Below are 27,267 nucleotides of genomic sequence, written 5' to 3'. Positions count from 1 at the left end.
GGTTTATTCCAGCTTCTTACAGATTAGCTGGAGCTGATAAAGTTGGCATTATGAACCACTCACAGGTACTGTCCTTTCCCTTGTCAGTTCTGGCCAAATCACAAGAGATCTGCAAAGATTTACAGAAATCTGTTTGGTTGTGATTTTTCCTTGCCTCCTGCCAGTTCTTCTTGCCAGTTTGACCACTTGCCCGGTCATCCTCCAAGAAGAGTGAGTCAGCTTGGCAAAAAAATTAATAAATAAAATATTCCAAGCTAGTCCCAGCTTGGACTCTCTGCCCTCACCCAAACCAGACCCTTGAGTCTCAAGAGCTACAAACCACCCCCGCCATCACCCCTCTGGCTCGTCCTAGCACCATCCTTGCCGCAGCACCCGTCCCCGGTTCAGCTTGGGTGGCGAAGCGCACCAAAATGTGATTTGGAGGTGACCGTCCTCCAAAGTCCCTCTCCGGCCACCTCCGGCACCCCGAGCTGCAGCGCTCCCTCTCCCCTGTTCACCCGCCGGTGGCAGAAGGGACCAAGCCGAGCATCTTCCAGCAGGTATGCAGCTTTGAATCAACTCCAATCAAACAAGAGGGTCACTGTGCTCCTGCAAACACCACCCTTGGTCCAGTGGGCTTATTACGGGATGGAGGGCACCACGGGGGGGTAACAAAGGAGCAATGCAGGGGGATCTGTTTAATTCCTCCCGCCTCTGAGCATCCCCAGCCTCCTCCTCCAGCTGCGATGAATCCACAGGGAAGGATCCAGCCTTATTTTGACTGTGGTTTCCAGGACGGCGTCTCCGTCTAGGAAAGATTTATGGCAGCGCTTACGGCAGGAGAAGAGTGATTAGATCGGGCCCCGTCTATATGTCGTGGAGAAAGACCCGCTTTACAAGGAAATAAACTCAAGCAATTAACTGGGGAATTAAGATTTAGCGCACACTACAAGCAGCAGGCATGTATAAAGGAGACAGCTGTTAAATTTAGTACGTGACAAAGTCATGAGAACGCTAACTGGATTACTTGCATTTATTTGGGAATACTTATGTATTTTATTATGCAACATATAGATCACCATAATTCTGCTTTTCACTCTGATGGTGCCTCTCCTCCAAGAACCTTAGAGAGCATTACAAACAATTAAGCCTCCCCGCGCAGCACTCAGCGTTACACCCGCTTTGTGGGCATTGCGTATATTTAAATCAGAGATGGCTTAATTAATATGATTGATTTTTAACTCCTTCTGGGTCAAAGCCCCAAGTTGCTGCTCTTCCTGGGCTGATGTTGGAGTCCAAGGGGATGAACTAGTCCAGAAGTTGCTGGAGTGAGTTTTCCAGGGATGGAAACCCATCCGCGCCCCAGGGATGGTGGTTTTGACCCATTTTGGAGAAAAAAGGGGAGGTGGTGTACACTGGAGAGGGGAGCATGCCTTGGGTGGTGGCTGCACGTATGGGTAACCTCCCGCTCTGCAGACACCTTCGTGTGTCCCCAGACCCTTGGAAGTGGCACAAGCTGCTTTTTTGGCACTTCCAGCCTCCCTCCCTGGCAACAAGTGACAGATCATTGCCTCCACTTGCATCTCCGGGGAGGTGTATGGGGAGGCGGCGTGTAATCCTGCCTGCTGAGTTTGGTCCAGACACTCTCAGACGTTATTAATCCTTTGTATGAGGGCAGAGGGGACTGGCAGCCTGCTCTGTAAATGTGCTGCAGTATGGGAGGCACAGTCCCTCCCCTGAACAGTTTTCAGCTTGAGGAGACACTGGAGGGATAGGTGGATGGAGGATTTTCAGGAGCCGATGTCTGGACCACTAAGAAGCTCCCGTGGAAGATGCTAGCTGCTGTTTTAACAACCTCAGAGGGTCAGCAGCATAATCTTAAGCCTCGGGTAGCACCGTCCTTGGCACTGCAGTGGTTTAATTGATGCATCTGATGCCCCAGCCTTTCCCACTGACCACGTTTGTGCCAAAACCAGGAGCAATTTGCACCTCTCCCAGCAATTTGCTGCAGCTCCTGCTTGGAGCATCCCTGCTTCTCCTAAAAGAGCTGAGCTGGGATACCTGCCAGGGAATGGAGCTGTAACATGCTTGTCCACTCCTCCAACCCTGCATGAGTGTTGAGCAGAGTGAGCACTGGACCCAGGGTGGGTTAAAAACTATTTAAAACCAATTTTTGGTGGCATCGGTCAGGGAGGACCTGCGGGACCTGCAACAACATCACGGCAGCACCTCCGCCACCTTTGATAGCTCCGGGAGAACAGGTCGTGTCCCACTTCCTCGGCTACTCCAAAGCAGCAAATTTATATCAATAAAGCACTCATTAGAGGAAAGACAACTTGTCAGCGCTTCAAAACGAGTGACAGGTCGGCTCTGGGAGCAGGGACCAGGCACCTCACCCGGGCTTAAAGAGGTGACAGCACACAGACGCCCGCCCGCCCAGTTTTGTATCCACGGCTGGTGCTGCACGATGCAACGCCAGGCACATTACTGGCCCTATTTTCCATTTATAGGAGCCTGTCAGAAATGGCACTCCTCTTCGAGCAGATGTCGAAAAATTAGAGGGAATTCAGAGAGCAGCAGAAAAAAAAAATGATTAAAGGAGATGGAGGGCCTGATTTTGGAGGGAAAAGAAATCAGATGAGCTATTTATAACGCTGCCTGCACCAGAGTGGGTAGGAACAGGCTTTTTTTTTTAAAGTGCCTCGATAGCTCAGCTAAGGGGAAGGGGCAAACCAGCCTTTGAAGGATGCTCACAGAAACGCTGCAGAGGAGCTGTATAAGAGGGTGTAAATCCTGAGCAATGGGATGAAATACCATCAAACACGAGTGTCTGGGGAATCGCCGGTAATGGGTGAGTGCAGGGAACAGTCGCTCATCCAGAGTGGAAAAAAAAAAAAAAGCCCTGATAAAGATGTGTTAAGGGGTGGTAGAGGCGGTACCGATGGCAAGCCCCCGCTCCTACCTCTGCTCTTGGTGACAAACTGTGCTTGTATTTACATCCAGCATTTTACGCAAAACGTGGTGACGGGGGTGGAAATCTTCTCTTTTCCATCTAAAAGCAAATGTTTTTGGTTAAAAAAAAACCCACCGGCTTTAAATTCAGGTCTTCATCCCCAGAGGCTCACAGGAGATGCAGGCAGAGGTTGCTGCAGATAACTGCGGGGCTGGGGTACCCCACGGAGGGATGCGTGATGGAGGGGACCAGCCTGCTTTGGGGTGATGCTTCCCCGGGGGAACGAACCATCCTGTCCCTGTTTCCAAGTCGCCTGGGTGATTTGCAGACTGAGAAACAGTCCATGAACATGTTGTTGATGTAACATCACCCCCGACCAGCCCCAGCTCCCGGTGGCAGCTTCTCTGTCGCAGCTGAAGGGGTTTGGAGCAAAGGGGTTTCGTGGGGGGCAATTTGCCTTTGGTCTGCAGAGGGAAGCTGCCTGACATGGTCCTTGTCTCTCTGGTTGCCTTGCAGGACCTCTCACTCCAGGGCCAAGGCGGAGGCGGCTGTGACGGCGGCGCAGAAAGCTCAGGAAGAAGCACGGATCGCCAGGATCACTGCCAAAGAGTTTTCGCCTTCCTTCCAGCACAGGGAAAACGGTCAGTGCGTGCTGCTGCGCCGGCCCCGCTCCGCTCTCTGCCCCAGGCAGCCCCGCAGAGACCCCAAAACCCCCAAAATGAGCCCTGCGCGGTGTGGCCACAGCTCCCGGACCTCGCCGGGACTGTTGGGGTGGGAAACTGCCCTGTAACACCAGTTTTCAGGGGTTTTAGCACAAGGCTTTCGATATTCAACACTTCCACCCTGTGCAGTCCTGTCGTTACAAGGATCTCCCCCTTTCACGGGTGTTTTCCCGTTTTTTTTTAATTCTTAGTCCTTGATGGTTGCACTGCAAAAAGGCAACCAGAGCTCTGAAAGCAAAACACGAACACAAATGATCCCAGAGGCCGTCACTGACTTTACCCCCATGGCTTTTATGGTTTATGATTTCTTTTGAATGCTTGGGCCAGCAGCGCTGGGGCAGCTCGCACTGGTGCCTGGTCCATCTCTTGGGCGTTCAAATCAGTCGTGGGTCTGTGCAAAGGTTTTGGGAAACGTGCATCTGAGGTTTGCCTGCTCGCTCTCCCTCCCCTCCGTCATCTTCAACATTTCTTGCTGGTTTCTCCAAATTTCTGCTTACTGGCTCAGGCTCAGCAAAGGCTCAGGGAGGGGGAAGCCGAAGCAAAGCCCTGGTCAGGCAGGGGTCTGCAGCCCCAGGAGCGAGAGAGGTTGCTGAGAGTGGGAGTGGAAAGCTCTAAGTCCTCACAGCAACAATTAACATAGTAATTAATATATGTGAATGGTTTTATTCAAAAGTTTTCCTACACTGAACCCTCGTTAGGAGGCATCTATCGTTATTTTCTCCCCCTTCCAGCTCTCTAACTGAAGATTACTCATTCGGCTTAATTGCTCCAAGGGCTGGTGCCAGTGACTCATGTTGGTGGTGCCATTCCCCAAGGTTGGGGAAAAGGGATCGTTGCATCTTTTGGACCAGCCAGCCCATGCACAAGTCCTCACTTAACCGCGGCGCGGAGGCTGCGGGGGCGGCCGGGGGCATCCCACAGCTCAGCAGTGATGAGCCAGACGGGGCTTGAGGTCTGGCTGCAGCCATGAGCCCGCCTGAGCTGGGGTGATGCACGTAGCAACCCGGTCCAGCACAGGGTCAGGTGGGGATGGGTGTTGGGGGGGAGTCGGGCATCCCCCCGGCACAGCATGCAGAGCCCCTCGTAGCCAAGCCCTGTGCAGCTCTCTGCCTGCGGGAAAAGGCACATCCCTGCTCAAACACCCCTCAGCATTTCTCCTCCTGCAGAGGTCTGGTTTGTATGTCGGAGCTTTTTCACAGGCCTGCGCAGTCCCAGGGGCTTCTTCAGCCCTGAGATATTCCTCGTCTCCATTTCCTCTTGCCAAGAGACTTTGCTGTTTTAAATCACCTCTTGAGAAGATATTTTTAGGTAATACATTTTTTACTAGTTTCTAGACAGGGACATAGTGCTTGGCTTGTGTTGGGGCTCGTGTTTCTGGTGCTCGTGTCTTCGTGGGCTGTGTGCGAGTGAAGCAGGGGGAATGGTTTTTCCACTTAGAGCGCATTAAAAAACAAACACACCATCCAGGACGTGTCAGGAAACCTGGGAGCGCCTTGGACCAAGTCAGGCAGATAACAGCTGCGAGCGGCCGTGCCACCCCACAGACCCTGTGACCTCAGGCTGCGAACGGCCTGGGGGGGGCTGCGGCAGTGATGGGGGGAGCTGCTGCCGCTCTGCACGGCGCTGTGGGTGCTGCGTGCCACCCCCCCTTGCTTAGCATCTTGGGTGCTGGATGTGACCCCCTGCACAGCACTGTGGGTGCTGGATGTGGCCCCCTTGCACAATGCTGTGGGTGCTGAGTGTGCCCACCTTGCAGAGTGTTGTGGGTGCTGGATGTGCCCCCTTTGCAGAGTGTCATGGGTGCTGAGTGTGCCCACCTTGCAGAGTGTCATGGGTGCTGGATGTGCCCCCCTTGCACAGCATCGTGGGTGCTGGATGTGCCCCCCTTGCAGAGTGTCATGGGTGCTGAGTGTGCCCACCTTGCAGAGTGTTGTGGGTGCTGGATGTGCCCCCCTTGCAGAGTGTCATGGGTGCTGAGTGTGCCCACCTTGCAGAGTGTTGTGGGTGCTGGATGTGCCCCCCTTGCACAGCACTGTGGGTGCTCGGTGCCGCTCACCTTCACAGCATCACGGGGGGTTTCATGGCCCCCTCAGTGTCAGCCCGGCAGGCATCCTGGCCCCTCATCCATAGTGCCACCCCTGCGTGAAGGGACACAGACTCCAGCCCTGCAGGCACCGGCTCTGGCTCCAGCACCCCCATACATGCCACAGCAGTGCCCTGAGGCCTTCACCTGGAAAAAACAAGAATATCCCGGCTCAGTACCCTGCATCACCCTCTCCTCTGTGCTTTTCCATCTCTGCCTGCCATGGGGATCTGCCACGTTCCCATCATGAGGTTGTGCCTCCCCGGTTCAGCCCATGGGCTGGATGGTGCTGGTGAATTGACTCCCCCGGGGTGATGGCAGCACGTCAGTGGCAGAGGCAGGAGCTCAACACCGCACCAGATCCCGTACGTGGGTCCTCGGGGGCACGGCAGCAGCTGGGGGCACGTGCTCGGCTTTGAATATGCCGCAGCTGGCTGGGCAGGGTTGCCTCAATCCTGCTGGAAATCCAGATTTGGTGCTCAGCATCCTCCTTTGCGCTTTCACAACCGTTCTTCCAGGAACATCACGTGCTCCTCGACTAATTTTAGCTCCAAATAATTGTTGCACATCCTTGGGTGTCGAAAGCCAGCACTGTGCATCTGTTGAGTTCCTCCGCAAGGAAACACCTGCGTCGCTGCGGGGCTCCGGGGCTGGAGGGGTGGCGTGTCCCAGCGCCGGGCACCTGCTCATCGGGAGCCCCAGGCAGGGGCTACAAAACTCAAGGAATTAACCCATGGGGAGGCAGGATTAGATCAGCTCACTGCAGGGCTGGGTGAGGAAGGTTTAGGACGAGAGGGTGCTTAATAACGTGGTCCCTGGTGTGGGTCTGCAGGGTGAAGATGCTGGAGCATCACTGGGCTTTCCTGTCTCCGTCGTGGGGCTCGGGGGACCGGGGGAGATGGGGGTTGGCGGTGCTGTGCGGGAGCAGTGGGTGTAGTGAGGCTGTGGCTGGTTGTGCCCTTGGAGATCGGCTTTGGGGTCATCGGAGCTCGTGGGAAGCTTTCGAATCCCTGCAAGTCCAGCAAGAGGCCCGCAGACCTGAACCAGGGAAGATTTGGTCAAAGCCTGAGACCAACAGGGACACCCCCAGTCTCGGGTGAGCCCATTTCAGTAGCTGGCTTCCCAGCCTTCTCGTGTGAAGTCATTTATTCCCTCCCTGCCTCAGTTTCCCATCCGTGATGCTGGAGGTGGCTGGAATGGGAACATCCGAACAACAGCCACAGAATCAGTCTGTACCTTTCTCCAGAGACAGTTATTCTGCGTGAAAAGAGAGGGGGTGAACTCCACCTTCACAGCAGTTTTCCACCAGTACAAGGATTGCTCAGGGGCTCCAGATAAATCCCAGGAGGTTCAGTCTCCCACAGACAAACAGGGACACAGGGAACGAACTAAGGCTGAACTATCTGAGTATTGTCCCAAAACACAAACGCGATTTTCCGTGGCAAGTAATACCCAAAAAAAATGACAGTCACTAGCAGATCATTTCCCGTCAAGAAATTGCTTCAGTAGGAAATTTCCAAGCAGCCTTGTTACTATTTCCCTCCCCTGCAAGTGCTCCAATGGGGACATCTGTCCCCATGCTCCTGGCATCCCCTGCGTGTATCCAGACTGTGGATGCGGTGGGACGCAGGGATGGCTGCGCGCGAAGGCACGTCCCAGCCGCAGCAGCTCCCCAAGAAGATGCGATAGAGAAAATTACTCGGCAGAAGTGGAGAGATTAGAGCAGGCGCTTCAGAGCATTTCTTTTTAAACGATGGTAAGAAATTGAGTTCTTCCTTTTTGAGACTCATTTCTTGTCTAGCCATAGAAATTGCAATTAGATGCATTTCAGGGGCATTAGGCAGTTAATATATTTATCAAATTATTCACGTAATTTAGCATGGCTTTAGCCGAGAACAGCTACGCCTTGAGAGGGTAAAATGAGAATTAACCACTATTAGCTTGCACCCCCTTGAAATAATCTGGTGTTTCATCAATGATTAATAAGTTGCAGGGTTTTTTCTAATTGTCTGGAGAAGCGACATGTTTCTCACCAGCTGGTCACCTCCAGCAGAAGACACTCAGCCGCTCCTGAAGTCCCTGTCCCTAGGGAGACAGTGTCTGGGGTGTGCTCTGGGCTCAAGGGGAGTGAAATGCACAGCGAAATAAGGGTGATGGTGTCTATTGCACTCACGTAGCTCTGAACACGTGTGCTCCTGCCTGAACATGTGGGGCACGGCTGCCCACGTGCTCCCCAAACGTCCCGCCCTCCGTGTCTGTATGGGGCAGGAAAGCTGGGGGATACATGGTGGGGGGGGGGGGCTTCCTTAGTGGGAGGCTTGCACATCTGTCCAGATGGGACCATCTCCCTGTGAAAACTCTGGGATGGGATTCCCTGTCCGTACTGCACAGCCAATGCGCGGCCCGTCCCGGGCGAGGTGTGGGGACTTGGGCAGCAAGCCAGGCACGGGCTGATCCCGGCGCCCGGCACACAAGCGCAGGGCACGGCATGAGCCATGGGCTGCCACCAGCTGCACCGCAGGTTGCCCCTCTCATGCTGGCAGACTGGGAACTGGTGGGAAAGGGGGGTCAGATGGATCCCCCCCAAACAAAGTCAACGGACAGGGACATAACCCCCTTAACACAGGGAGTGGCAGCGTGCTCAGCGCAGGCATGGTGCCGTGGAGCCATGCGGGCTGCTTTTGAGCCCGCTCCTCTGCCTGCGCAGGGCTCCCAGCAGCTCTGCATCCCAAGTGGCTTCCCCACATCGCTGGGGCTGCAAAACTGTTGCAAGTCATTTTGCTGGTAGCACACACAGGCGGTTCCCTGAGCCCCAGGCAGGGTGCCTGACGAGGACACCCACTGTGGAGCCTGTTTGGCTCAGCTGGAAAGGAGAGCCACAGTGATGCCCGGTTGTCTCTAAAAGGGTGGTGGCCCTTGAGTTAACAGCAGTGGAGGAACACAACCTTCATGGGGGATGCCTCTGTCCTGACAATGCCGTAGCTGATGCCAAACCGTCTCCCGTGCCGGGCTGCAGCCGCTCACACCGCGCGGCTCTGTTTATTGTGCTAAGCTGCCGCCGTCCTGACCTTGCCCCGCGGTTCCCCTGCTGTCCGGCACCCTCAGCCCTGTTCTTTGACATGAAAAACCAGGTGGGTGCCCACAGAATAGAAATAATCCTGTTGCATTTCTCTCTCCCTCTCTCTTCTAACGACTACACAAAAAGGGCTCGAATGCCAGAGACCGAAGCGCCAGAACTCGAGCGATGACATTGAGGTCCTCTCCACCGGGACGCCCCTCCAACAAGAGAGCCCCGAGCTGTACCGCAAAGGGACCACCCCGTCCGACCTGACTCCCGATGACAGCCCGCTGCAGAGCTTCCCCGCCAGTCCCTCCTCCACGCCGCCCCTGGGGCCTTCCTGCAGGAACAAGAGCACGCACTTCTCCAGGCAGGTCTCGGTGGACGAAGAGAGGGGTGGGGAGATCCAGATGTTGCTGGAGGGACGCGGTGGGGATTACTTGCGACCCAACAGCTGGAGCGAAGAGAAGGTCAGCGGGACTCGCGGTGTGAGAAGCGGGACGCTGCGCAGCGGTCAGCTGGGGTCCGCCTCCATCCCTGAAGACTACAGAGGTCGGAGTGGAGGACACAAACATTCGGCCTCCAACCACAAGCAAAGAGAGAGGTGGACAGATTCCCCAGCCACGGTTTCATGGACTTCCCACCACAGGTCCCACAACCACAGCTCAGGGAGCTCCAAGCTGCTTGAGCTAGACGAGGAGAAGATGAGCAATTACGAGATGGAGATGAAGCCCCTCATGAGGATGGATTCTTATATGCAAGAGATTCACACCCAAAAAAGACACTATAGCAAAGGGGGACCCTGCAGGAGCATGGCTGATGACCACCGTGGGGAAGACCGGGGCTTCGGGGTTCAGAGACTGAGGTCTAAGTCCCAGAACAAAGAGAATTTCAGGCCAGCTCCCTCTGCCGAGCCCACGGTGCAGAAACTGGAAAACCTGAGATTCGGGGACAAAGCTGAACCTCGGCTACTAAGGTGGGACTTAACCTTCTCCCCGCCACAGAAATCTTTACCTGTTGCACTAGAATCTGAAGAGGACAATGGGGATGCGCTCAAATCCAGTACGGTAAGTAGGCGAAATTGCGTCTTGAAATCTGGCCGAGAAACCCGGTGCAGAGCTGTTGTGGTACTGCAGCGGAGCGGGGGGAGGTCCCTCTGCCGGGCTGACCCCCGAATTATTGTGGCTTTGTGCCTTGAATCCCCCCTCCTCCTTTCTCCCACGCTGCGTGATAGCGTGTGTGGGAAGTCGCTGGGGGGGTTTCTCCACGGCCTTGGTGGGAGCAGCAGGTTTCGCACTGGAGGATGCGAGCCACAAGTTTGAGTTTGTTTTACAATCCAGCCCTGGGGCCAGTGATAAAAATACATTATCGCTGGGATTTTGAGCACTCACCTGGTGGAAAAGCTGCAGGAGCAGGGGAGGTGTTGGTGATGCTTCCCTGAAGTTCGGTTAGGTGACAGAACTTCATGCCGGCCCAGGAGCGCAGCGTGACCCTGTTGCAACATCACATCAGTTCTTAAATGCCGGTGGCTGAGCATCACGTCAGCCCGCCGCCGCTCCCCGTCACTGCCGCTGTGCGATGGCACTGCCTGCCGGAGCGGTGGCCTTGTCTCCATGTCGCACTGGAGGCCTGACCCAGGTGGATGAGGGACTCCATGGTCACGGTGCAGGGGACATTGCAAAGAGGTTGCATCCCTGCGCTGGCCACTGCTCGGGGCTGCCGGTGCTGACCCGCACGGTGCGTACAGCTCAGGTGTTCTGGTGCGTGGGTGCTGCTGAGCCAGGAGGGGGTACAAGCCGCTCAGTGGGGGGATGCAGTGCAAAAGGGTCTTGGCAAACCACAGTCAAGAGGATGCAATTTGGGAAAGGTGCCTAGGCAGGGAAAGCAAGGGTAGTGGGCTACTAGAGCTCTGCGGGTCAGGGTGGTGTAGCAGGTTACAGCCAAACGTCAGTCTATACGCTCACTCTGAAGAGCACGAGCACACTTTCTAAGCTGGAGCATAACTTATGGGACATGGAGGATAACCCCTTGTGAGACATCCAGTCCTGGGCTCCTGGTTTCAGGAGAGGCAAAGACACGTTGGGCGTTAACAACTGGCTCCTGGGAAGAGCTGGTGGTGTCCAGGTTAGGGAAGAGGAGATGGAGCGATCTTCAAACACGTAAAAGAGCCGCTGCAAAGTAGAAGGGAATAATCTGTTCTCAGTGAACAGAATTAATGGGCTTAAATTCAAGCATTAGAGGCAGTGGTTAGCCAGTAGCCGTTACTTGTGAGTTGGGGGCTGCAGTAACTTGCCTGGGGAGGCCGTGGTGGCTGGGCAGGAGGAGGTGGTGTAAGACCCGGCTGGACATCTGCAGCTCAGATGTGACATGGACAGGGCTGAGCCAGCCTTGGGAGAAGGCTGAGCTGTGTGATTTTTCAGGCCCTTTCCAGCCCTGTTTTTTGATGATTTCCAGACTTACCGTTGAGAGCAGCTCCCCCACCTGTTCTCCCCGTTGGTTTGGCATTGCTGGGAGGGGCGACAGGTATCTGATGGGAGCAGTGGGGAAACCAACACCGCTCCAAACTGCCTCTTGTCGGGTCAGTGCCAAACACAGAGCAGGGCTGGAGGGGTCCCATGCTGCTGGGTGTGCCACAGCCCAGGCCAGACCTCCACAGGAGAAAGGAAAATCTGTAACGCTCAGTTGGTGGCATTTCAGGCTCTGGCAGAAGGAAGGAGCTAAATCCCCCTGTCAGGGTAGCAGAAGATGATGCCTGGTTGTTTGGGAGACAGGGATCATGAAACTGAAATTACATTTGTCAGTCACGCCGAAAGTTTGGGCATCATGGTTTATAATGGGTGATTACTGTTGCCATACCTACAGCATCCCCGCTTCTCCAGCCGCCTGCCAACGGCTCTGCAGGCAGAGCAAAGGTGTCGGCACCTGCAGCCAAGGGATGGGAGCGAAGGGGTGGGAGAGAGGAGGGAGTGGTGACATCTGCAGCCCGAGGGCAGCCGGGATGCAGGAAGGACTAAACTACAGATCTGCCACAGTTTCCCTGCTGTGGCTGCAGATAACTCACCCCACCCCACCCCCACCCCCAGCCCTGTAGCTTTCTGGCTTCCTATTCATCTTGCAAGCTTCGGCACAGGCTTGAAAGCACCCACACAGCATTTAAGAAGAGCTGAACGCAGGGTGTTTGCTGGTGGACGGCACTGTAGGACACATCTTGCCAGTCCGGATGAAAAAAGAGCACCAAGCGAAGGCAGCCCTGAGCACACAGCACTGAGCAGGCGGCGGGTGCCCAGGCCGGACCGGGCTGTCCTCACCTGCTAGCGTAGGCGCCTGTGAAGCGCTACAGCAATGGCAGGCAGCACTAGGAGCCTGACAAGCTTTCAGAGGGGAAGGCAGCAGCAGTAATTGCATGGACATCAACCCTGCTGAAGTCCTGGTACTGGCAGATTGTCCAGCACCGTTGATAACGTGACCTCCCACAGCGGCAGGGAGCTGGGAGAGGCGCGGGTCCCCACGGGGGAACGAAACCAGCGTTTCTTCTCGCTGCGAGCCACGTGTTCCTCAGGGGGATGGCTGGCACAAGCAGTCCTGGTGTCTGTGCCCAGCCAGCCCAAGTCAGACGTGCTGCAAAGGCTCCCGCCTCACAGGCAGACCCCAGCCCACATGCCAGAGCCATCATGCCCGGGGAGGAGGGCTTGAGCCGCAGCGCTGGAGGTAAATAGCAGCTAATGCAACATAACGGCAATGGCTATAGGAGTGAATCCCGGGCACTAACAAAGGGGCACAGCCTGCATGTAAAGGCACACAGAAAAGCCATTAGGATGCACATCATACTTTTTAAGTGCTGTAGCTGTGAAGCAGCATGTTCAGTTTTCTCACATTCATAACCGAGGGTGGAACAGATGGTGAAGGTTTGGGAGGAAGCTAATGCAATACAGAGGAAGAGATAATATGTGGATTTAAATAACCTACAATGCCAGCAACAATTTGTTCTAGCAAGAATTGCACTGTGCTGGCAGGGTTTTGTTCCAGTGGCCTGGCAGGGAGAGGGGTGGTCGGACAGGAGCAGGGGAAGCAGGTGTAGGAGAGGAATGGGAGGTTTGGTGATTTGTGTTCCAACCTCCTGCCTAACGCCAGGACTGTGCCTGCATCTGCCATCAAGTATCTCAAAGCATTTCAGACTTCGGTGAGCGCAGAGGGGTCCCCGAGGAAGAGGAGGGGAAGGATAAGGGGGATCTACTCCCCAGTCCCCACACCCACCTCTCTCTGTGCACGCTCAGTGACGTGGGGCACTTGCACGCTCAGTCCCGCAACAAAAATCACTGCAACCTGCTCATGCTCCAGGTCTTTTCACACAGAATTAAAGCTCCCCAACTTCCCCAAAGCCCCATTTCTCATGCCAGCCTGAAATACCCCTCCCCTTCGGACTCCCAGCAGCTCGCCTCCAGCGTACAGGCAAACCACAGCTCCTGGGAGAGGCCGGCTGTGCGCACGCGTGTACGTGCACGCGTGTGAGCCCACGCCGTTTCAGCTTGCATGACAGCCTGCTTCCCTGTGATCCACAGCACTGCCATCTGTGAAGCTGCTCACTGAAAAGGGCATTTCTCATCTCCCAGACAGCTGGGCTCTTTCAGAAAGGTGCCTGCCAATGAACGGGAAGGATGCTTTTAGCTGAGTAGGGCTATTTTTGCCCTACCTGGAGTATCCCTGCGCAGAACTGAGGTCACCCACACAGGTTATCTTGTTTTAAAAATAATCTGCCATAACCCAGCTCTACACACGGCATCGATGAGCCCGATGGGTTGGCTCTGTGTCGGAGTGCCAGCATCAGCTTCGAGAGCAAGCACACCTCTGGCAGTGCTCGCAGGAATGGGGTGGGGGTGCAGGTCTTGCAAAAATGCAGTCTTAAAACTATCGCTGATTTTGATCTCTATCTTAGAAACAAGGCTGGACCAGCTCGGGGCTGTGGGGTGCCTTGGCATCCAACCTTTTGCAATGCGTCCCCAGGTGGGAATGCAGACCTCTGTAAAGGAGTCAGGCACATAGGTTGCTATATGAGCTACAGGAACTTCGTTCCCAGTCATTTTTCACCAGTCCCTTAAAAAGAAGCTCCCAGAACCCCGCTTCGTTGGGGCTGCACATCGGTAATTGAAAATTGCTTCTATATAAAGGTCATTTCTTGAGGCCACCACTCAATAACATTGATGAAATTCAGCACTGCTTTGTGTTCACTATCAGGGGACTTTGGGGTTTTGGGGTCATCAAGCCAGCGGTGCAGTCATACAAACCCTTGAAAATTGCATTTAAAGCCACCTGATCGTTCTGTGTCCCTGTGTGCGCTGACCCCGGCGTGCACAGAACAAACTCACATCAGTTGTCATCGTTCGGGCGGATGAAGGCGGAAACCAACGTGCCAGGACCGGTGTCAGTGTTGTCGGATTAAGGGACTTACATGGACGTCACCATCCTTTCTGGCCTTAAAGGCCCATGAAGCACAAAGCTCAAGGTGCCTGAGCCTTTGAGAAGATCTAAAATAGGAAAGGAAAAAAGGAATTGTTGAGATGCTGGAAAGGAAAGAGGCTTTCTAAAGTGCCGGCAAGCCTTTTATCCATCAGCAGAAAACACCACACTTTTAGGGTTGGGGGGAAAAAAAGGAATACATCTCCTTTTCTGCAGGTGCTGAACATCTGCAGCTTCTAAAAAGGAAAAGAAGTGTCTTAGGCACAGAGGTCCTCAGCGTGCCTGTGAGAAGGGCCAGTGCTCAGGCATGAACAGAGCCTGATTCATCTGCCTGTCCTCATTTAGCAGGAGCGATCACAGACATTCAGATGAAGACTTCTAGGGACACGTCGTGGTCTCACTAAAGGCACCCTGGAGATGTGAGTAGGCTTAAGACTTAGCCCTTTAAAATCCCCCTGTCTCTTCTCATTGAGATAGCCTGACAGCAGGGCAGCAGCCAAAAAAACCCCAGCCCAGCCACCCCTGACATTTCCTTCCATTGTCACATGCTGTTGCATAAAATCTCAGTGGCCTCAGCTGTTTTCTAACGGTACTGCCTCTTAACAGCAAACCAACCGGGGGGACCAGCTGCAGCAAATGGAGATGGTTGGGATCCCTAACTGCCGGGTTCGGGATGGCAGAGGGACCCCATTACTGCCTGCCGGTACCCGCCGGGGAGCCAGGCAGGGATTCCAGCCGCCGCAGCATCTTCCTCGCTCTCTCGCTGCGCGAGGGGCGTATTTGCCATCAAGATATTCTGAGCAGGTTTCGCTGTCGCTGGGGAAAGTGAGGAGGAGGCAGCCAATCTGCAGGCAGTGCCGGGCTGTGCCGGAGTGCCAGGCAGCCGGAGCCCTGCGAGGGAGGGTGCCCGGGCAGGGGCTCAGCCCAGGCTTCTGCGGAGCAAGGGAGGGGGCTGCAGCACAGCCACACGCCCCAGGAACGGCACCATCCTGCCGATGTGGGCGATGGATGCTCCCTTCTCCAGCAGCTGTGGGGTTATTCTTGAAGGGATTGACCTTGAGGTGGAGTGTTTTCCTTCAGAAAAGTTAAGCATCTCGAGCCCTGAAGAGTGTAAAATGAGAGAAAAATAACTGCTGGCTCTTGCCCCTGCCCTGAACGGGCACCCGCTGTTGGAATTGTGCATCTTCCCTGCATCTCAGACCAGGCATGATGCTGTGCGTGGAGTCGCTCCCGTCTGTCTACCTCTGGACCAGTCTGCTGGGAAAGGGGCCAGGGGACCTTTCTGTGGTTCGCCTCCTTGGGACTAAACCCTGTGGCTTATCCCTGTGGTCCTCTCAGTCTTCCTGCTTCAGGTTTTTCCGTTTATTTTTTTTCCCATTGGGAGCCTTCAGCAGGTCTCCTAACACAGGCGCGTCTGGGTTTTCCTTATTTCTCTCGTCTCAAACAGGTTCAAACCCCAATCCCAAATGGCCGCGGCACATCCACACCTCCCTACAAGTATAAGCTGTAATTACACGGGAGCAAGGAGGAAGATCAGTCCTGCAGACACCCACGTGCCATCACACCTCCAGAGATGAGCCAGGTCTGAGCATCGCCACCACTGCAGCCTGCGTGGGCAGGGCTGTCACATGCGCAAAGAAGGGTGCCAGGGTGTCTCTTTTTAAGACAAATCATAATCGGAAACTGTTCTTCCTCTAATTTCTTTCATGTACAGACATCGCAGGCATTACTTGTAACAACACAAGGTAAATAATGTTCAGAGAGAAATGTGATGTTTAACTTGACAGGGTCCTTTAAAAACCCTTTTAATCTCAGGGGGGCCCTTCGATGTACCTGAAGAGAGCACCCTGCTGACTATGCCTCTGTCATCCCGGATTCATTTTAGGGTTTTGAGCCCAGCTCCACATCTTATACTAGCTTGGGAAAAAGTTGGGGTCAGGTCAAATGCCAGCTTTTGACCACACAAGAACCAAAAATCTTAAAACCACACATACAGCTCCAAACACACGGCTCGCTCCTGGCGGCGCAGGCACCTGTAATGGGAGGGCTGAACCAGGGGTGACAAAACAGTTCATGAAGAGACACCATCTCGGGATAAATCCTTGTGTTCACTTTAGCCACCTTTCTCTGCAGGAGCAGGTTTCCCCGTACCACCCGACTCAGCTGCACACTGGTATCAAGTGCCTGTTCCCCTTGCACGGGCTCATTCAGCATCTCCTGGGCTGCCTTCCTCGAGTCACGGGAGATGCTGTAATACGCTGGAGAAAGCAAAGTGAATCCCTTATGTTTCTTTTGCTAAATGCTCCTTAACCGTTTCACAGCAGCCTGTTCCTGGCAATTATGTGACAATTCAGCACAAATGTCACGGAGCTGCTAAGTTTTCAGCACTTTCCGCAGTGCTGAGGCTGGAAAACAATGCACATATATTTTTTGCTGATCCAAGTCCTTTAGTAATTACACTTAATAGATCCCAGAGGGATTCCTAGGTAACCTGCACTATGGTTTCCATGGCAGGGAGACAGAGCTTGTACCCTGCGATAACAGATAATAATGGATTGTTAATGCTTAAATTAATTATGCCACAATTGTATTTGTAAACCAGCTGTCCCTTGTATTCCCAGTAAGACTCCTGAGTTGCTACACAACAGTTAAAGGATAAAGCCAAACAAAACAGAGGGGACAGAAATGGTGGTGCTCAGCCACAGCTACCATCAGAGCTGCAGCGTGCCCAAAACCACAGACTGGAGGAAACCTTCACTCCTAACTTCTACAGCTACAATTACTGTTACCACCCCTGTGCCATAACAGGGGTTTATTTACATTTTAGTGTTTCCGTGGGTTTGGGTCTGTGTTGCAGCTCTCTAGACTTCGGAGGAAATTGTAAAAGTCCTTGGAGACCATCCCCATCGATACAGTAGGACCGTTTCAACGCAGCCGATACTGGCGTATGTTGCCTGTCCTTGGCAGATGTTTTCCTCCTCCTATGAAGGAGTCCAGGGACCTTATTATAAAAAATAAAAACAAGAAATCCCAGCCCCAGAGCTGCCTTGTTTTGCTGATGAGATTTGCCATCAGCCAGTATGCCGGATGATGCTTAGGCACACCAGAGCTTGATTTAATTTTTCCTTTCCTGGAGCCAGGCTGGTAACCATTCTGGGTGGAATTCATCTCACGTCACTTGGTCTACAGACAGCCTAGATGGTTAGCGCAGACTAGATGTCTAACGTTTAGACAGCTAAAATTGGGTGAGAGGACGCTGCCAACTGGCGTCTGCTTCCCAGTAAAGCAGGTTCTGGACTTGCGGGCACTGCGCTGGGAGGCAGCACAGCATTTCACAGCAGAGCCCCGGCTCCTGAATGGCAGGCAGGGTAGTTTAAACAAATCTCTGCAGTTCCTGATGGCCTGCTTGAGCACTACTATTTCAGGGCTAAAGAGAGTGTTGTAGCTTTTAAAAAGAAGAGATAAAAAGGAAGAGATTTGCAGGCTGCTTGCTGGCTTTGACACACAAACCCCAAGGCTCAGAAAATCGGTCAACTCCTGTCTTTCCAGCACCCCAGAGCCTGCGATACATCTGGCCTGGGGGGTTTGTTTGGGCTTTCCTAAGTCTCAAGGGGGCCAGAGGTGTCATAAAGCCCCACCGGACTACTAAAGCAACATGCAAAGTTGCAAATCAGGGGTCCTGTCTCTTCTTCCTAAATGTGGGTGGCCCGTGTTAGAGGGCTAGCATGTGGCGTGAAGAGTCGCAAAAGCTGCTAGTTCTAATAACGCTGGCAGTAGCTGCAGCAAAAGGGAGTTCACTGACCTATTGCCAGGCTGGGATCAGCAAAACATCTCTTCCGAAGCACAAACCCAGAAGTGATTCATCTTCTGCTTGGGCACTGAGCAGGAATCATTTCTTAGAAGCAGATGACACATATCCCAGGACATCCTTGCCATCAAAGGGGAGAAGGGCAAGCGTTTCCCCTGAGCGGAGGTTAAGGCACAAAGACCTTACAAGTTAGAAATAAGCCAGACATAAGCATTTAGAAATGCAGCAGGATTCGTAATTGGAGCTAAAACAGAAGCTTCAGAGTCGCAAAGCTGCTTATCCACCAGCTGCCACAGGCAGGACTCCAGCCCCTGCCAAGATACACCAGCATCTCACCGGGGAGAGCAGCCCTACCTGCGAGTGCTGACGGAGAGCCCTTGGCGGGGTCGGCACAAGGAAGAGGGTGTTGAAAAGAGGGAACTGCAAAAAGAAAGCAGAATATGTAGGTTGCCAGACTTTCAGATTTGAGCCGTACAGTGTGCAGAGACCCCTCCCCTCCCTGGTCATCCTATTTCTGGGATGCTGTTGCTGGCAAATGCAGAAGGCCCCGCATACGCAGGCAAGGCAAGCGTTTTCTCCTGCCTCTGCACAGAACAGAGGATGCAAGATGCAAATAGACTGAGCCAGGGAGCTGAGCAAAACATTCGTGCACGGGAATCCAGTTGCTGCTGTGCCAGCAGGTACGTGCGTGTGGCCTCCTCCCGCTTTTCTAGATGGAAGGCGTGACTTTGATGTACTGGTATAGAAACGAAGGGCGCGCTTCCTCCCGGGACACCATCCCATCAGCATCCTCTGAACACAAGTTCAGAGCAACACAACAAAGGGTTGTGATCTCGGTCAGTCCAACGGGTCCATCCCCAAGTGTCCGGTTTGGGGGAGCGGGTAAAACTCAAACAGCAGAGAACCAAGGGGCAGCCAGTCCTGCTCTTCGTCAGGGAGGAGGAAGCAGCCTCCAGATTATCCCGAGTCACATCAGGTTATATACGACTTTGCTTCCTTCGTGGTATTGAAACGAGACGGTAGCCCGAGCAGAGCAGGGGCAGAAATGGTTGCTGCTTCTTTGGCAGGGGAAATCAAATGGTGAGTGGACCAAGGCTAATGCAAGTGGAGAGAGCAATTAAGTCCTTCCCTGGCTGCGAGGTGGAGGGAACCAAAGGCATTTGTGTCTCTGTGGTGCCCTGCCAACAGAAACAATGACAGTGATAATCACTTGCAATCTGTTATTATATTAACACGAGCTCAAAAATCGTAAAACCCAATAATCTTTTGAAATGAAGCTAAACCCCCCAAATGTAAATAACACACGGCATCGCAGCGCTTGGCAGCAGCAAGGCTTGGGTAGGGGGGAGCGGCAACAGGGGGGTGGTTTCTGCCTTTGAAAGGCTTTGCGTGGTGCAGGCGGAGAGATTTGCTGGAAGCAGTCAGGCGTGGATACCTGGCTGCCAGGAGAGGCTCTCCGCAATCCCTCCATTTGGTTGGCTTCCTTTGACCCTGTTGCTAAGCTACAAATATGCCTTTCCAGCAAGCTCCAGCATCCCCACTCCCACCCACTCCCAAATGCGAACTGAATCAGCCTGCTTAGAAGAGAAACGATCTCTGGCCAGCAAGGAGCTATATTATTTTTTTTTTGCCTTTTTTTTTTTTTTTTTTTTTTTTTTTTTTACCCAGCAGCTCTGCAGAGTGGTACAAGGACTTGCTCAGAAAGGGCAGCCACCCCTGCCCCATGCCAACCCCACAGCCACTGGAGATTTGTTAGGAGGACAGGAGCACAGAGAAAAGCATTTATATCATTCCAGGCAAGGAAAGCTGGCACAGCTCCATTGCAGCAAGAATAGACAAGGATACCAGCTACTCCGAGAAATAGCTACCACCTACCTGCACACACGCTTGCTCACCCTGAAGCAAGCCACGTTAACACTTTAGGACAGCGAATGTTTTATGGCAGGGACGAGGTGACAGGGTGGATGGTTTTCTGACTGGTGTTCTGCAGAAAGATGCACGGGAGGGCTGCCTGCAGTCCCGACGCTGAGCGGTCTCTTCCTGTCATTCCTGGGATGCTGTGGGGGTCCAACAGCCACATCCTCACCCGGTCCCCCACAAGCTCTCTGGGCTGCCTTTATGCTCCGTGGAAAGCCACTGATGCTCCCGGGGCGCCCTGCAACCTTGCGGGGGGTGTCTGGCCACGGGCCAGCTGCGATGCAGGTTGCTGCAATGGTTTCCACATAGTCCCCAGGAGCTTAATTTGGTCCGCATGAACCTCAGGAAGGGTTCTCAGAGCTCTCCCAAAAATGGTGCCTTAACATAGACCACCATATGCTGACCTGACTTTTGCCATTATCAGGATACCTGTACAAGGAATGTTTATTGGGAAATGTGTTTTCAAGATTCCCCCAAACAACTGTATGATCCAATATAGTTTTGGGGGTTTTTTTCCCCTTTTCATTGACCACCCCGGGTAAGCAGCCAATTTTAGTTATTTTTTTATGGCCAGATTTCCTATGTGTGTGACCTGGAGGAGTCCATAAGCAACCGCTGTCTTAATTGACGGGTCTGGTGGGTGTGCATCCAGGTGTTGGCGTGGCAGACACTGGGTCCGGAGCTCACCTGGGGACCTGGATGCTGTTTGTGCTGATGCACAACAGTAAACAGCCTGCCCCAAGACTTGCAGGTATACGCGTCTATTGAGGCAAACGGATGGAAAGTAAGCAGCTCAGAAAAGCCGGAGTCCAGCAGCTGTGCTGTCACTGAGGCGTGAGAGGGACAGTGCTACCAGGGGTGCTGCAAGCCCCAAGAATGCCTTGGGCTATGGGTCAGTGGCAGGGGGGAGCAAAGGGGCTCCCAGCAGAGCCTGATTGACTTCTGTTGGTGAAAAGGGAGAGGGATTTTGTCAGCCTTTGCAGAGTCAGAGGGCTGCCTTAGGAGGACACTGTGCTTAGATGAGCCAGCGGTGTGACCTGTTTACTGTCTCAGGGACAGGAGCAAAAGATCTGGGTTTAGTCCCTGCTTCTGCTGGTCGCTCACCTCTCGGGGAGATCTTTATCCACGCCTGCCTCGCTAAGGCAGCAGCCTGCAAAACTTCAGCCAGGGTCACCAAGCGCTTCGGGATCGTTGGCTGGAGGGTGTAAAACAGCTGTTTGGGGTCTGCTCACCTGCAGACCTGCCTGCCCTGCAGGATCCTGGACCCAGGGCAGCTCCCAACCCCAGACACAGAGCAACCTCAGCCACAGCTTCAACCTGCCTTCTAACTCCTCTCCTTCTCTTTCTCTTCCAGGGCTCAGCTCCCATCCTGGTAGTCATGGTGATCTTACTAAATATTGGAGTCGCCATTTTGTTTATTAACTTTTTCATCTAATTCAAGACTGTCTTGTTTGCAAAAATAACAGTTACATGTATGAATGAGGGGAAAAAAAAAAACCCAAACAACAACAACAAAAAGGGAAAAATCATAACTCGAACTGTCCTATGACAATTTCCAAGTCTTTTCACAGAAGAACAACAAACGATCGAGTCTCACTCACAGTTTGCCTTTTTTCCTGGGTAATGTTTTTTGGATTTTAGCCAGAATTCTTTGCTTGTATAACACTATGCTGTGTGGCATGGCAAAATGCTATCAACACTCTGCCCCCCCAACACTGGAAAGGATGAGAAGGAATCCCAACAAAATAAAACCTCATTTCCCTTCCCCTCACCCCCCAAAAAATGTATTCATAACAACAGTAATGAACCCCAAAATGGAGACTAGATGAGGGGACCATGGCGAGATTTTGTTTGAAGTATGTACGGGTCTTGGGATGCTCCAGGCTGAGTTTCCCAGGGAAATCCACAACAGCTTTAATGGTAAAGTAAATGCAAGAGAAAAGCAAAATCAGGCTTTTCTTCCTGCTCCCTTCACAAATGGAGAAACACTGCTGTAAGGAGGAGGAGCGTGGGGAAGGCACGAACCCTGTCTAGATGTGAAAGATGGGAGGAGGGCAACGGGCCCCATTTTGTTATTTGTTTTTAAAACAAAGCAGCAATTGGTATTTTGCTAAATTTCTAGGGGCAGGGGGGGAATAGGGAACACAAGGTGTGAGCAGCAGCCCCACCACCCTCCTGCCTTCACTCCTTCTCCCCAGGCTGCTCCCCTCATGGCAAGGCTGGAAAACTACCCAGTGCTACTTCTGATACCCAGCCAATTTCTCCTGGTGAAAAACACGTGTCTAGATTCCCCAAAAACCTTGCAGGCACCTTCAGCAACACAAACTGAGCGGCTGCTGGTCATCATGCCGTGCTCGCCGACACGTGAGGAGCAGCGTTATTTGAGCATCCCATCCCAAACACCTGCGTGCAAAGAGATGCCGGGGAGCAGACTGGTGGGAAAGGACTGGGGAGAGAGGGCTCGATTCTGATCCACTTAAGATAACAATAAAGCAAAATAAGATGAAATTGTTTTTCAAAGGCATCCGGGGAGGAGAACTGGAGCATGTCCCTGAGAGGAGGGAGAGGGTGGTGGGTTTGTCTCTTACATCTTGCTGTGGACTGTTTCAGACATCATGCTTGGGCTCTGAGCATGTAGTATTTTGCACTTTGTAATGCAGGATGTATATTCCAGCTTCCAACATGTCCCTGTAAAAAAAAAAAAAAGAAAAAAAAAAAAAAAGAAAAAAAAGGGAAAAAAAAAGAAAAAAAAAAGAAAAAAAAGAAGAAAAACAAAAAACCAAACATCATTGGCAATGGCAGCCTTTAAGGATGTATTCTTTTTTTTTTCTATGTCACTTAATTTGTTCGTTTATACCATCTTTGTAATATGCCTGCCTTGATTTTCTCCCCTCCCCTGTCCCCACTGATAATATGCATACTCATTAAAGATGCCGTATCCCTGTTCTGAGCTGTTATGGTCCCAATCACAAGAGTCTGGTCTTGGCTCAATTACTTGGAAATGGCTGATGTCCCCTCGGCTTTTCAAAAATGACTGTACTGTTTCCTCCCTTCCCCACCACGGAGATCGGCTTTGCCGGTGATCCACCATCACCAAGTATGGTTCAAACAGCTGGTTTGGGATTTGGTACATCTAGGGACCAAATGCCACCCTCAGTTCTACCCACTGCAGCTCTGTTCACAGGAGAAGGGGTGCGAGTGTGGCAGCAACCCGAGGGTGGGATGAAACCCTTATACAGATATACTGGGGGGGGGGGGGGGGGGGGCGGATCCTTCTCGACATTTCACATACGGAGTGGTTGGGTACAGCCCTGACTTGTGGACTAAGCTTTGCTTTGCTTCGGTTTTAGCTGTTTCTCTGCTACCTTTTCAGCAGATTTCTTATTACACTGCACTGGATTGCTATATTTTTAACCAGAAATAAACTAAGGATTAGAGCATGTGCCAGTTAAATTCAGTTCTTTTCCTTACATGGTCTTATTCCCTCCTGTCGCAGTTTTTCTTCCTCTTTTTCTTCCTTTCCCTTTTCAGGCAGAGGGCAATGGGTGGACAGGGTAAATGATAACTGAAGGCAGCAGACCCCAGTAACTTTTTTATTTCATGTTCCACAGTTAACTGTCCATCATCTTCATAACTCTTTTTTGTTTGTTTGTGGGATTTTTTTGTTTTTCCCTTTGGGTCCTTAGTCATCTTTTTTACTCTTGAATGACTGCTGCGTACCCGAAACAAACCAAGTAACAACATGTTGTGATTGCAGTGTGATTGCAGCCCTAGGAACCTCATCCACATGTTTTCTAATTCTGGTTGCAACCTTTTCTAAAGGCTCTTGAGGACTTTTTTTTTTTCTTTTTTTTTTTTTTTTTTTTTACACATTCAAGTGCATGACGCAAAGGTCCCTCCAGGAGCAGGTTAAACAGTTACGCAAACACAGTATGATATTTAGATATATATAAACAGCACAAAAAGGCCTCATTATCAATCAAATAAGTACTAGCGATTTCATGACTAGCTTTTTCACACTGGCAACTGACTGCTTATTCCTGCTCTTGCCCATGTACCAGCAGTTATGTGCAAATTCAAATGCAACTCGAATTTTTCATCGCTTCGTTCCACGGCGTAAAACCTCAGTCAAGCTGAGGTTCGTTCAGTATGAAAGATAGCCAAAGACTAATATTAATTGGGTCCCAAACCACGTGTTTAAAAATAATGATTCCTTTATTAATCATGGGGAGCTGAGCAATTTGTCTTAGTTCTGGGCTTTTCACATTTGCCCAAGGCCAGAAATATTCTTGAGAAGTAGCCCAGAGAGAGAGGTAATTCACTGTATTTCCCTGTCCTACGAGCCCTGGATTTGTGCTTATCTACCTAAGGCACATGAAAATGTCTATCATCGTGGCATATAAATCTATGTAAATTGTCCATACCTACTGTTTTATGTCCACACTGACAGATGCATATGAACAGCTGAAGGTTTATATCTTTTTTTTTTAGGCTGCGAGGGTATTTTTATGTTCCTACAGTGGAACACGCAGCACCTGAAACACGAGGAGGGGCTGGGGCTCAAGGAACTAGCCCACCTCCTGCCATCGCAGTAAAGCCATGGGGAAGAGGGCACCAGTCCCTCCCCAGGGACAGCCAGGTCCTCCGGCCAGACCCCACCTGTGTGAGCAATGGGCTGGTTTGACACCACACCTTTGGGAAAGAAGAGAAGGAAGGAATACAAAAATCCTCCGCCTGCTCGTACCACGTCAGCTTCTCACCAGCCCATCTGGCGTCTGGTTTGCTTGTACCCGAGACCTAGATTCTCCGAGTGTGCTGGGACTCTCCAGGGCCCAATCTTTTCAAGATACTGAGCTGTTGCAGCATCTATTTACCTTGTGTGGAGTTACGAAGTACTGCTGGCAAAAAAAAAAAAAAAAAAAAAAAAAAAAAAAATCCAGACTGCAACAGAAGGGGAGGGGCAAGAGGAAAAATAATGTCATATTGATGAGAAAGGTCTTAATTGAAACTCAAGGACTAATTACATATCCTGACAGGCTTTGGCAAGTTAAGGGAAGATGGAAAAGTAGGAATTTTTGAAAACTGTCATAGGGCGAGGTTGGCTCCAGAGATTTGTGCTAAAGCAGAACAGAGAGAGGCTGGACTGGATCTCCTGCCTGTGCTGCACACGGGTAAATTGTTTGCACAGAAGATGGGCCTTGCAGACTCTCCACATGGTGGCATGTTTTCCTGGTGTAGGGAAACCGGTCAGCTCCTCACGCCGCCCCTAAATGAACTGCATCAGTCATGTGCCAGTCACTGACCTTCACAGCAAGGCTCCTTGACCAGCTCTGCACCGAGCCCAAGGCTTGACCCATTGCTGAAGACAGCCCTGAGCACAGCAAGCACTAGGTAACATGACTCTGAAGAACAGATCCACCAGCTCTATGCTACCATCAGAGGCATTTCAAGCTCTTGAGTTCCTTTTAGTGGTCTGTTTCAACTAATATTAACCCACAGGCGCTTAGCTGCAGCAGGACCCTCAACCTGTTTTTCCAGGGTATGCGTAATCACCTGATTACCATGCCAAGCGAAGGAGCTTCAACAGGCAGTGAACCCCCCTGGCTACTAATCAGTGCCCAAAGGTCTGAATATGTAGCTCGGGTACATGGTGAGCTCTGTCCCTTCACTCAAGGCATCTCAGAGGTCATGCTCTATAATGTTAAAAGAAACTTTCTAGATGTTGAGACACGTCGAGTGTTGCCCAAATGTTTTTGTTGGATGGGTGGCTTAGAAATGCTATGATGGGCTGCACATTCCCCATCTGGAGGTATCTATGGAAAAAAAAAAAAACTTCAGAGAGACTCACATTCGTGCACAGGTGTTATACGCTCAACTACACTGCTACCTAGCAGACTCACAATCCTTATCATCTGCCTATTTCCTTTTATCCCCAATGTGCAGACCACTAGCAGCACTAACAGTCTAGCAAGGCTCACACTCTCTCGCAGACTTGCTTGTTTTAATGCGCTAAGAACACCCACAGGCAGCCCCTTACCTCCTCCGTAAGAGCAGCTGCCCACACCGCAGCGGCAGCTGCATTCTGCTATCAGGTGTTTGGTCTTGTTGGAAGGGAGAGCTGCGAGAATTACTCCTGCAAGCAGTTAGGAGCACAGCTCCCCAACCTCCTCAGCGTGGAACATGTTTCAAAGCTCTTTTTTTGTTTGTCTGTAGCGTTAAGTCACTGTGGGTTAGTGATGAAGGATGCTGCAGCTGTTAGGCCAACAGCTGTTTCCCAGCAAAAGCTAAAGCATTTGATACGCTCCCATTCCCACTCCCCCATCCCTCAGAGACCTGAATTTGTAAGAACGTGTGTGTCTTTAGCCCTTCTCTTGCTGACAGACACAATGTGCTCAGGGTTGTTTAGTACCGGTTGGACCCACCCAGGAGCCAGAAAGCAGACGTTTTGCCAATACAAAACAGACTGTGAATAAACCCAGATTCTCTCAAAGATGAATGAAGAAGTAGATGAGCCCAGCGTGTGCAGAGTACGACAAGCCTGACAAACAAGCATTTGCCAGCAGAAGGGTTTAGGACTGGTTTATCTCCACAGGCCACCACAGCAGGTAGGCAGCGCTGCAAGGAGACCAGCAACTCAGCATATTGAGCTGTGTTAACTATCAGCAAAATCCCACGAGCAGAGATGCTAGGAACGGTCTCTCTGTTTTCAGATAGCATTTATCTCTGGGTCAGCCCCGTTACCCTAATTGCTCTCTGACAAACTCCACAGCAAGGTTCATTTGCTTCACTTGACACACTACAATACACACACTGATGGGGGGGAGAAACAATCCCATGTGTTACAAGCTAAGCTCGAGTTAGACATGGAACCACTAACCTTCTGCTGTGGCCTTTTTTGTGCAGTCCCTAAAGTAAAATGCACTTCAACCGGCACTCTCCTTTATTCGCTTTTCCCCTTCCTAGCTGTGCATGTAAACGTAATAGAAAAATCCAATTTCACCGTGTTACTTACAGTGCAATTACAGTGTGTGTGGGGCCCAAAGAAAAGGGATTACTGAATAAATTTCCCTCGAGGAGTAAAAAAAAAAAAATAATTTACTTTCAGCCTTGTATTTCAGCTGAAAAAGAACCCCAACAGCTTGATTGTTTCCAGATATAATAATAAACTGAGGTCTGCCTCTCCTATGTAAATGTTTATACACTCACCCCTTTACAATGAGATGGGCAAAAGTAATAGTCTGATGGATGCCAGAGGAATAATTGAATTTTATCTGGGCATTCATACATTTTAAA

General features: G+C 51.8%; 1 protein-coding gene across 1 annotated transcript in view; it reads left to right on the top strand.

Moving 5' to 3' along the window:
- JPH3 (junctophilin 3) overlaps nucleotides 1-21,500 on the top strand; it is a 56,502-nt gene extending 35,002 nt beyond the window's left edge. Inside the window, 3 exon segments of the mRNA XM_005235468.4 lie at nucleotides 3,449-3,573; nucleotides 8,943-9,862; nucleotides 21,329-21,500. Coding sequence (XP_005235525.1) covers nucleotides 3,449-3,573; nucleotides 8,943-9,862; nucleotides 21,329-21,409 — 1,126 coding nt within the window. The 3' untranslated portion in view covers nucleotides 21,410-21,500.
- The last annotated feature ends 5,767 nt before the right edge of the window (nucleotides 21,501-27,267 follow it).

Source organism: Falco peregrinus, chromosome 14 (genome assembly GCF_023634155.1).
Source record: "Falco peregrinus isolate bFalPer1 chromosome 14, bFalPer1.pri, whole genome shotgun sequence".
Classification (NCBI taxonomy): Eukaryota; Metazoa; Chordata; class Aves; order Falconiformes; family Falconidae; genus Falco; species Falco peregrinus.
This window is presented reverse-complemented; position numbering and strand designations above follow the sequence as displayed.